General features: G+C 28.3%; 1 protein-coding gene across 2 annotated transcripts; it reads left to right on the forward strand.

Annotated features, from left to right (window-relative positions):
• Positions 1–5,887: 5,887 nt before the first annotated feature.
• LOC114389073 (transcription factor bHLH153-like) lies at positions 5,888–11,203 on the forward strand. Of its 2 annotated transcripts, none has more exons than XM_028349666.1 (7): positions 5,888–6,048; positions 6,180–6,360; positions 8,681–8,806; positions 9,268–9,333; positions 9,622–9,687; positions 10,178–10,225; positions 10,716–11,203. In XM_028349666.1, exons 2-7 carry the CDS (start codon positions 6,319–6,321, stop codon positions 10,869–10,871), a joined length of 504 nt encoding a protein of 167 aa, XP_028205467.1. In that variant the 5' UTR covers positions 5,888–6,048; positions 6,180–6,318; the 3' UTR covers positions 10,872–11,203. The 2 variants fall into 2 exon arrangements, with proteins under 2 accessions (XP_028205467.1, XP_028205475.1); XM_028349674.1 differs by having other exon boundaries at positions 9,622–9,681.
• Positions 11,204–12,138: the final 935 nt, after the last annotated feature.

Below are 12,138 nucleotides of genomic sequence, written 5' to 3' on the forward strand. Positions count from 1 at the left end.
CAAAGGATGACGAAAATGGTTTGATGGTGGACTTTTGAGACGCACGGTCGTAGAAACATGAAGCCTCCCGTGGGGCCCACAGTCCCAGATAACATCTCGCGACGTTCGAGAAAGTCGTTAGCACGCCAAACGCTATGGTGGGGACACGTGGAAACCGGGACGCGCGTGGAAGGCACGGAGGAGGAGGCACGCGTGAAGAAGGTGGGGTCACGGATTTGGTTAGTTCTAGAGAGAAAAAAATGCCAAAAATATAAAAGAGAAGAAGGGTGGGACCGGGTGTCGGAAAGAGCGTACCCGATGCTGAAAAACTGTTCTGACATGACACCCCACCGGTTTCCCGCCAAAACAGATTAAGCTCTTTTTAATTACTCATCATGCTTATTGCTTAACACAAACACAGGGAAAAGATAACTATACTTGTGTATGAAATTTTAAAATTTAACTCTTATCTTAAATACTAACACCAATTATTGCAAAAATGAGTTAGTTTATTTTCTTAAAATAAGTATTTTTTTTAAATAAAATAAATAATTTTATGATATGTTTGTTTAAATTATTTTTATTTGAAATAAACATTTTTTTTATTTTTCTTAAAAAGCACATCTTACATGCTTTTTTTTATATAAAAAAAACTTTTATAAAAACATCTTATTTACAATTATTTTTAAAAATTTAAACAAACTAATCCATTAACATTATAGGTAATTAAAGTACTTATGTGAAGCTTTGTACCAAAAAAGTATTTATGGAAAGTTACCACACTATTATATCAACTAACGGTATCGTTTTAATTTGATCCATGGTCTCAAATTTAGATTTTAAATGTATAATTAAATAAACTTTTTGGAGAAATTTTTGTTGTTGTTGTTGTTTACTAAAATAAGCTTACTCAGCTCATGCACGATTGTTACTCGTTAAGAAAAACTTGTGGTTTTGCATAAAAAAGTATTATATATGAACCTTGTCTTAATAAATAATTTCAAAATAATAAACAATATTTATTGTAAATTAGAATAAAAGTATCCTCATAATATTAATCATTATATTTTTTAATGAGAACTTTTCATTTTTAATCTTTAATTACTCAGTTAATTAATTTCAGTTTACTGGGTTATACGTTGAATGGTTGAAGTTAGTCACATGTTAAAATGAAGTGTTTTCTTCGGTTCCTTGAAACATTTATATATAAAGTGAAAAATAGATCCGAATATGAATTGGTTGGAATATCATTGGCTTGATTACGATTGACTTTATTTTATAAAAAAAAGTCTCTTATAAAATAATTATAAGATATAAATTAAAAAATTGTAACTACTTATTAATCTAAAATCTAAAAATATATTCAAACTCATTCTTACAAATTGACGACGAAAATAGTTTTTGATAAGATTCTTCACAATAAAAAAAGAGTTTTGGATATGATTCTGCATTCTTAAATGCATGAGCTATAGTATTAGTCATAAATATTAATAAGCAACCTATAACCTATTCTAAGTGTTAGAGATCCCACGTTGTGAATATAAGTAAGTGATTTTTATAGGATTTAGTTAGGTTCATAAATACGTGTTTGGATAAATGATAAAATTGACTTTAAAAAATGATTTAGTTAAAATTAATTTTGAAATGGCGTGATTTATCTTTAAATGTTTTTATTATATAATCAAGTTAAAAGTAAAATTTAATATATATTTTCTGATTCAATGCAAAAATTATTAAAAGTTACTTCAACTTAAAATTAATTTTAAAATCTTGTATAATATCAAACCAAACATTTAAAATTCGACTTAAAATCAACTATGGACCTATAATCAATTCTCTAATGTCAAATCAAACATATACTAAAAGGATCTAAAAGTCTATCTAGTAATTATTTGTTAGATTTATTATGTCACTCTTGATCATCCGCAAAGTTCACGTTTAAGATGTTTAGTCATCAACGTGAGAGATGTGTGTTGAAGATCTTATATCGACTAACAATGAAACTAAAATAATATATATAAGAGAGATATAACTCTTATCTTTGAAATTAATTTTATAATATTGAGTTAGTTTATAATTTACACTTGGATTAATTTTTATTTTTATTTTTTAAAAAAAGTGGATGACTTTGTGGATTGGTTCAGCTTTGAAAAATGGTCACTGAATTTGGGGCTTTCCTTATTTCTGAAACTGGCTTGGCAGAAGCAGGTACCTTATTTTAGTTAGACGTGGATTTTACATGTGCAAGCTAAATTTGAACACGAGGGGTCATAGTCCCATCCGTAAGCAACAACAGTACCTTCTATTAAGGGTCTCCCCAACAACACACACATCTACAAAACATGACATGGGACTTGAAATGCTCCATGGTCTCATCTCTCACGGATAGTTTAAAAGGAATATTATTAATGTTGTTGTTGTTAAACAATGATTTGATTAAGGTTAGAAACAAAATCAACTTAGGAGTTGACTTTTTTATTAAGATAAAATATATAGATTTTTTCTACAAAAAAATATAGATTTAAATTTAAATATTAAATATAATTAAGGGCTAAGGTTTAAAATGGAAGCTAAAGAACATTTTGGAATATATTTTAAAATAAGTTATGTTAATATAAGATTTATATTATATAAATAAAAATATAAATACAAGTTAAAAAAATTACTCTCTTTTATTCTATATATAAGACTCAAATTATAATGTTGTTTGTATCAGTTATTTTTACCAATTAAAAGAGAGGTTGTAATGATAAATAATTTGAGGAGAGATCGAATATTAATGATATTTGTAATTTTTTAAAAAAATTAAGATAAATTTATAATTACTAATTGAATTAATCACTTCTAGTAAAAAAAAAAGAAAAATTTAAATAATCACTTTTCTTATAATGATAAATTGGATAATTAAGTTTTATAAATAGGATAAGAGAAAGTATAAATTACTATTATAAGACTCAATTTGTAATGTTCTTTGCATAAGTTATTTTTACCAATTAAAAGAGAGATTGTAATGATAAACAATCTGAGGAGAGATTGAGTATTAATGATATTTGTAATTTTTTTTTAAAAATAAGATAAATTTATAACTACTAACTGAGTTAATCACTTCTAGTAAAAAAAAAAAATTGAAATAATCACTTTCCTTATAATGATAAATTGGATAATTAAGTTTTATAAATAGGATAAGAGAAAGTATAAATTACTATTAAACTATTTTTTTAAAATATAATGGGTTAAAATTAATACAACAACAACTCACATTATAATCTTAATTAACCTGGCTCATACAAAAGATCAACTTAATTTTAAGACCAAAATCTAATTCAATTATCTTAATTCTTCAAGCTAAGATAACTCAATAGATATGACAGACACGATCTTAAGTGCATGTATGTTTCTCTTACACGACATTGGTTGGTAGTGTGTGTTTTTTGAGACATTATTATTATCATAGACTTTAATTCTCCTTAGCACAAATAAAAGTATTTTCAAAAAATAATTTGGTTTATTTTTTTTATGGGTTGATTTCTCTTTTAAAGCAAATGTGAAAGTTTTAATGATAAGATATTTATGGAAAACATTTTAGGTATATTCTTAATTCTGTAATCATAGTTTAGGATATTTTATAAAATATATTTTTTTGAAAAAGATTATATCTATGTAAAGATAATAATTTTTTTATATACGTTAGTAAATTAATAATTTATTCTGTAAAAAATAATATTAATAATTTATAATCAATTTTAAAAACATTACCTTTTAAAAATAATTTATAATATTATATGAAGTTAAATTATGTCATCATAATCTAAACTGACATAAAATTCAGCAAAACAAAAACCTAAACTGACATAAAAAGAAAAAACACAAGATCTAAATTTCAAGCATGAAACTCCACCCAATTATAGTAGTGAATTATGCTCTAAATTTCTTAGAAAAAAAAATTCAATCTCATTTAATATTTGTCTATATCTCGAGTATAAGTACCTTTTATAAAAAAACACAGCTGTTGAAGAAAAAAAAAAATTCTACTTGATTATCTTATGTGAGTTAAGAATTGCCATGAATAATTGTCTCAAAGGGATGTGAGTCTGTGATACATCTATTATGTCGGGTTTTAGATGCTTTATTTATATGTGGTTAATGGTGCGTCTTTTATGATACTTAAGACTCTTTCCGTTTCCGTTTTCAAAGACTCTTTTTTCAGTTTTATTTATCCATTTTTATAAAATTATTTTTAGGTTGTTTTTATATTAATTATTTTTTGACTCAAATACTCTTTATTATTTTATAATAAATGCTATATATTTAAAAGATAAATATATTATCTTTCTTATAAGGATTAGATAATAAAACTAACACACATTAATTAATTAGGGGTGGAAATAATAAGTGGAAATAAATAAATTATGAATTCCAATAAAATTAAGGGTAATTTTGATAAAATAATATAAATTGTTAACAAATTTAATGATTTTTTATTAAAAAAATTTAATGCTATTAATTATATCAATCATTTTTTTAAGATGATGAATTAGTTAAAAAAATCTTATAGGGATGAAGGGAATAATATTATTGTTATTAGAGGTTTTTTTTAGAGGATTGTTATTAGAGGTCTTAACTTTTTATAGCGTGAATGTTTTTTGTTTTAATTTGAATTAGTGTTTCATTTAGAAACAGAAGTGAAAGCTTCAATAATTAGTTTTGTATGAAAAAATTACTGTTAGTTACATTCTTACATCATTATCTAATAATAATTTATCATTAATATGATTTTAAAAATGATTATCATAAAAATTAATAAATTTATCATGTTGTGAATTCTAGTTATATATCGGTATTTTACAATGTAAATGTGTCTTTTTTTTAGTTAATTTAAATATTTTAAATGTTATTACTATAAAACAATTTTAACTTCCACAAATTGCTTAACTACAAAACAATACCGTTTTTTAAAGCAAAATCTATTAGAAACTTGTTCCACCTTACAAGTTTTTTTTTTCTTTCTTTTTAAATGTTAATACTATGACAGTATTTTATAAATGAACACTCATGGTTATGTCACAAATTTTTGTCTTCTCGGGAAAGATGGGATTCCTGACGTAGACAAATTAAATTAAATTTTCAAAAAACTGTTTCATTAATTGATTCATTAATTAACAGAGACAAGTACTTTTAGGGATATTCACAAATCTGAATAATTTGAGTTGAATTATTATTTAGGTTAAAATTAAATTAAATTGATTAAAATTGTTTATGTAGGTGTTGAGTCGGTCATTTAAATTTTTAGATCTGATTAAAATTAAATTAGATTGATTAAAATTTTTAGAATTATTTGATTTGATTTTAAATAGGGTTAGTATTAAAACTTAAGTATTAGAATGATAAATATTGAAATTATTAGGGTTGAAATTTTTTGAGACATTGCTTTCAAGTACATTGTTCATATTTAAATGGATAATCCGTTAATTTAAACTGAACAAAACTGTTCATAAATAAATTGGATTGGATTGAATTTTAAAAATAATTATGAAAATCGAACTAAATCAAACAAATCAAATTTAATTGAATTATTATAATTAATTATATTTAAAAATTATTATTAAACATTTTACATATACAAATTCATAAACACTTCACCAATTTTTGCATTTATCATTAATCACTAACCGTTTCTCTTCTAGTACTAGTAGTATTAAGCACAGTTTATTATATTTATAATTTTATATACAAAGTTTATAAAAAAAGATTATAGCGGAAAAGAAAAGAAGAAGAAAAAAAAACTGCAAAAACCAAAATGTTGTCTTGGTTGGATATTAGCTGTCAAGTATATTAATGACAATACACATTTAAAAAATCTTACGTAAGAAATTATTGTATTATATTCATTTTCTAGCTTTATAAAATCACATTGACATTAACCTGCTCCTCCTTCCTCTTCTTTTTCCTTCTTTCTCCACAAGAAGCCACACACACCTCTGTTTCTTTCTCTGCTCCACACTTTCTCTTCCTCCATTATTGAGCTTCCACTAGTTTTTTTTCCCCTTTCTTTCTTCCAAGGACTTAATTGTACGTCACTTCATTTATTGTCCCATATGTGCCTGTGCTTGTTGTAACACTGCATGCTACTTATTTTATTTTATTTTATTAAGTTTTTGAATTTTCTTACTCCAAAGTATTAAAATGAAATCTATTCACAGGCACTGCTTAAAGTCTCAAGCTTTACAACTTTTGGAAGATACCCATTTTTTGCAGCCATCACTTACTTGCCCAAGAAGAGAGGGGCTTTCTTTTGGTTTCAACCATTTTCTGCTTTTGGCTTCAAAAGGAACATCATAGATGATAGCCAGCTCCTTCTGCAATGCTGATTCTATGTTTTCAGTAAGTTTTTTTTAACCAAAGTTTAGTACCACTTATCTATTTTGGTCTTTCAAGTGTTATCTCGTGTTCACACTTTTCATGGAGGCTATTACTGAATGGACTTTCTCATTGTTGTTCTTGTGCTTGGATGGTGTCATGGAAAATTTTGAGAATTTGTGTTCAAAATTGATGTTTAAACTTTCTGATCCTCATCCTTGGACTCCAATTCCTAGAGAATTATGATCAGAATTGTTCTTATTCTAATTCTAAGTACCTATGTAATAAATGAGTGGTTGGGCTTATTACTTTATTTATGATTTATGATTTTGCAAAACCCAAGCTCAAAACCAAACCGTGTGATTCTCTCTCTAGATTAATCAATCATTGTCTTTTTGTGTAAATTAATTTATTAGTCCTGTGTCCTTATGCATGTTGTCAATTAAGATATCCATTAACATTAAACAAAGGTGGTTGGGGCGATTTTGTACGCAAGTTAGATTCGTTCATGCAAGGTCCTATATGTGTATACAAAGTAATATGTTTTTCTTTTGTCAAAAATCAAATGGTGGGCCCACCACACAATTGAGGTTCTTGACATTTGACAACATCACAAAGTTAGAAATTAATTAATAATTTAGTGAAACTAAATTACAAAAAACAAAAGAAATTAGTAATAAAAAAATAATTTTGGTATGGTAACTAAAAAAATGACAATCTTGACTATTCTTAGATTAAGATATTTGGACTATTAATAAAGTGTGATTAGTTGTAAACCGTTGAATATGGCGATCAATGTTTGTGACAGTGATTAGTACCCTTTGGCTTATTGGAAGGAGCTTTTGTGCCTTATGCGGTTTGAATATGATAATGCATGGATGGATGGTTCATTATTTCTTGGCAATTGTTTTCCATGGAGTTTAGTAGCATCATGTCCATGGGGCCACTTTTTTTTTTCTTCGGTTGTGGTGTAGCTGTTGCCAGTTTGTATTTCTGAGATTATTTAATATTTTTAATAAATGGTTCTTTTTTTACTGGGGAGGGTAACGGTGATGATGTCATCGTTTGTTTGGCTTGCATTTGATAAATTGTAAATTGTCAGCATTAATAGTATTCTGACTAAGCATCGCATGTTGTTATGTGTTTATGATACACCATATTATTAATAGTGTGAAAATAATCTTATAACTAGTTTTAGTATTATTATTTTTTGCATGCCAAGTCCAATACATATGTATGGATTGAAATCATTTGTTCTAATTTATTTGTCTCTCTAATTAAAAAATGACACGTGATTAAGCAAATTTTTTCTTTCTTTTCAAAGGTATCACTCTCTCTCTCCTGCTTTTTAATTACTATTTTTTTTGTTGAAGTGTTATTTTTCAGGTCTTTTTTGTGTTATACAAGTGTTTTTGTGTGTTAAATGCTGCACTCAAGGCAGGACCCTAGTGCAAAAGCAAACACTACCATATTGGAGGAAAAATTACCCCTTCAGTGGAGGTGTTTGTATTTTGATAAGCTTTGATCAAATTAAGGCATTGGTTTGACTTTTGTGTTTTGTCCTTTTTTCCTAGTGATAATATTATTTTCCATACTTTTCCAACTTTTTTTTATGAGGTGACAAGGTTTTAAATTGTGTTCACGATCTTGGACAAAATTTTGTCACAATTTTTGGCATTTTGAGCAAATGTAACTGATGTGGCCACAATTGTGGTTGCGATGTGGTCATAGTGAACCTGAAATCCTTATGTTTTAGCTGAAACTGCAACCGCGGACCGTTTTTGAAAACCATGTGAGGGTGATGATGGAAGATGTATTCAAAGAATTGTGTGCGCTCACTCATTAGATTTCCCCACCCTTTGATCCCCTTAGGAAGGATGACAATCATACTGAACTATAGGCCAAGAAAAAAAATTCAAAGCTGTACACTGTAACTATGGAGCCAGTGGGGCCAACTCACATTGACTCCAATTTGCATTCAATATACTTCCTCAATTTGTGGATTTTGACTTCTCCAAAGTTCTATTGAACATATTTCAAACTTAAAATTAACTGAAAAATTATATCTAGCTAGTTCAGTTAAATCAGTGGATTGCCATCATGACTTTACTATGGGGGGGGGGGGGGGGTGAACAATTTGGTTACAAGTGAGTTTCTACTGTGTGTATTACATGTGCACTATGATTGTGTGTTTTACAACTATGAACAAAATAAATTCTCACCTTTTTAACTGATTTAGATTACTTGGTACTTGCTACTCTAGTGATAGTTTCTTCTATAATCTGTATTCCTTTTTCTCATCATTCTTATACAAGATTTTTTTTTTCTTTGTTGATGCCACCAGAGAGAAGAGGGGATAGATGTTAGAAAGATGATGGAACATAAAAGGAGACCCTGCTCTGTTGACCAAAGCAGTTATACTTCTATTGCATCTAAAAGGCAAAAGGCTGATTTATCGATCAGCACTAAGGTTTCTTTTTTCTTTTTCTTTCAGTGTTCACTCATATTTTTTAGACATCCAAGCTTTACTATTTGAAATTTTTTCTTGAGAAACATGATATGCTGCCTCTTCTTTGTTAAACTTCTCTGGTTCATAGTATATAAATCTATGAATTGACTCATTATATTGGTGGTTCATAACATGGATTGCATATGATTATTTTCAATTTGTTCTATGTAATTAATTATAAAGTAAGTTCAGGTTGAGATCAATGTCTAATTTAATGCTAAGCCTATTCAGGCTGAGATCAATGTCTACTCCCAATGTACTTTGATATTTCATTCTCTCTTAAAGGCAATACTTCAACAAAACCTGTTGTGTGGAACTCTCCGTGATGCTCAAAATTTTGATATCTGATTTTCTTCATTGCAGGCAAACTTTCTTTTTTAGTATTATTTATTTTTATAACATTTCAATGTTTCTGTGAATAGGAGAGGAAGGAAAAGATTGGCGAACGAATTGTTGCTCTTCAGCAGCTTGTTTCACCATATGGGAAGGTATACAACAACTTGTTCCTGACACATTGTATTGTTTATCAACTTACAAATACTTGTTTTATATCCCATGGAGATTACTGCAACTTAATCTCAGCCTATTGTATAAAGCTTCATCGATTATCTTGTGTAAGATAAATCAGATACTTGTCATGCTTATTTGACTTGAATAGCAACAATTTAAGAAGTGCTTATTTCAGTTATATAATTGGTTACCTGTTATTGTTTTCCATTGAATGAATTGTTCTAAGTTTCTGTGAGTCTAAAGATTCTCTACTTCTCTCACTGCAGACAGATACATCTTCTGTTCTAAAGGAGGCGATGGAATACATAGGATTCCTTCATAAACAAGTTAAGGTTTGGCCATTCTTGCTACATTATGCTGAAATTATCATCACAGTTCATTTTCTAGTAATTTGGTTTCATATACCTCGAGCATGTGTACTTGGACCTAAATTATGTTATGGTTTCTGGTCCTGATGTAAATTTTGTAATAACTAATAACATACTTGAATAATATATTCATATCAAGACATGAAATTAGACATTTCATTTTCATTAAATTTGTTTCCATTTTCTGGTTTCTTTTATTCTCCTTGGTCATTCCTGCCCAACTGAAAAATTTAATGTGGTAATATAGAATGGCAGTGTAATAGGACTGGATGAAGTAAAAAGAAAATTGTCATGAAGTGGAAATGCACATTACATCATCAATGACTAGGTTTATCACATTACTTCATATGCTGAAAAATACATGCATATGCATGTAGAAAGACATTGCAGATTCCAAATTATGTTTAGTGAGACTTTGATCTTATGAATATCTTTTTTCTTCCTGTTTTAACAGCTGCTTAGTGCTCCATACCTTGAAAGTTCACCAGCAGCCAAGATGCAGGTGAGCATAACATGAACACTACCACCCTTGACCTTTAACCATTCTTATTGTTGATTCATATGCTTTAAAGTGGTCACATCAAATTTGACAAATGGATTCCTCCTATCCTCCCTTGAGTTTCATATAATATTTCATCCGTCCCATTATAATTGTCATCATAGGTTGTTTACATAGATCAAGAAAAATTAATAAATCGATGAAAAAGAATAACTATTTTACATAATTAACCTTATCATCAGTAATTCATTTTTAGTTTTTGTTGTCCATCATTAATATTACAATAAATATAAGTGAAAAAAGTAATTAATGATACATTAAAAAACTCAAATGACAATTTATTTTGGGACTTATTTTTTCTTCTTATACAACAACTATTATGGGACAAAGGGAGTATGTTGCATGGTTTTTCTACAACATGAATGAACCTGTGATAACCAATACAATTTAATTGACTAATGCTATTTCTGGTGTTGAGTTGTTGCTACTTCAGGGTGTGGAGCCATGCAGCCTGAGGAGTAGAGGCTTATGTCTTGTTCCTGTGTCAGTTACTATTGGAGTTGCTGAGAGCAATGGTGCAGATATCTGGGCCCCCATTAAGACTACTACTTCTCCTAAATTTGAGAAGGATGTCTCCCAATTTCATTGACAAATTTTCTCATCTTTGCAGCCTAAAGGTTGCTAAAGTTGCTAAACTAGCATGAAAATTACTATGATGATACATCTAGATGGAATCATAGTAGCTATATATATATATATAATAGTTAAAGCATTAAAAAAAAAAAACTCTAGTCAAAAAGCTGTCCCACACCTCTTAGATTTTAAACGGGTGATGGGGGTAAGCTTCCAATTAGCCATATGTGCCCTTAATTAATTAATTCCATGTGCTGATTATTAAGTGTATATTTGAAAAATTCTAGTTGTATAATGTTTCCATGAACTGATTAGCTTAATCAAAGTCGTTTCAAGAATTTGATGAGAGTACGAATGTCAATATTTCACTGTGCTAATTTACACATCGGAATATATTTCAGCAATGTGCCTTTGTACCAGCATTTATCAATGCTGCTTGGTGTCTCTATGATGTGGCCCAGATAATTAGCTCCATCGTTGCAGAATTTTCACTTGAATATAGTTTCTCTTTGAAGCGTGAAACTAGGGGGATAAAACATGATCAAAATGATACTAAGTGTTAACCTAGTAAAATGGCACTTTGATAGAAATTAAATTTATTTGTTCAACCATTGAATCATATTATATTTTCATAATTATTAAATATACCATATCATAATTAAGAAGTTTTTAAATGTTACTTAAGTAATAGTGAAAATTTATTATATTTACAATATGAAATTTTACAGAATTAATTTAACTTTCAACATAAACTTTTAAAAAAAGTTGGTAAAGGTGGTAAAGGTACCATTAAATTTAACTTTCAACATAAACTTTTATAAGTGTTGATTGAACTCTATTTTTTTAGGAGTTAATAAAGGTATTAAATTTGATACTTCGAATCATCGATGTTAACTTAAAGTGCGATTTTGATTTGAGAGGTTAAAGTAAGTTATATAATAAAAACTGACGTGTACCACATGCTGTTAGTTTTTTTTTCCCTCCGAATGAGGAATGACATTTCGATCATTTCTGCTTGATTGATGGCCGTTTTTTTTTTGTTATTTTTATGAGCACTTTTCCTTTAACACTGGTTGCTTCTCTAGTTTATTGATAAAATATACAAAACTAGTTAGGACAATGTCCTTTTTGAAAGTAAAATAATAATAAAAAAAGCTTGAGATTGAAACCTCACCTTCACTTTTCATGAAGTCCAGTGGTCCATAGCCTCCCCCATGACTCATGAGGTCTTAGGTTGGTGTATGCTTTTCAAAGTGAGCATATTGAAGTTGAAATGTTTAAAA

This window comes from Glycine soja, chromosome 2 (genome assembly GCF_004193775.1).
Source record: "Glycine soja cultivar W05 chromosome 2, ASM419377v2, whole genome shotgun sequence".
NCBI lineage: Eukaryota > Viridiplantae > Streptophyta > Magnoliopsida > Fabales > Fabaceae > Glycine > Glycine soja.

Coding starts and splice junctions, on each gene's coding strand:
- LOC114389073 (XM_028349666.1), top strand. CDS start 6,319: ATGATAGCCAGCTCCTTCTGCAATGCTGATTCTATGTTTTCA. Junction 9,334..9,621: donor TTGTTTCACCATATGGGAAG/GTATACAACAAC, acceptor CTCTCACTGCAG/ACAGATACATCTTCTGTTCT. Junction 10,226..10,715: donor CACCAGCAGCCAAGATGCAG/GTGAGCATAACA, acceptor TTGCTACTTCAG/GGTGTGGAGCCATGCAGCCT.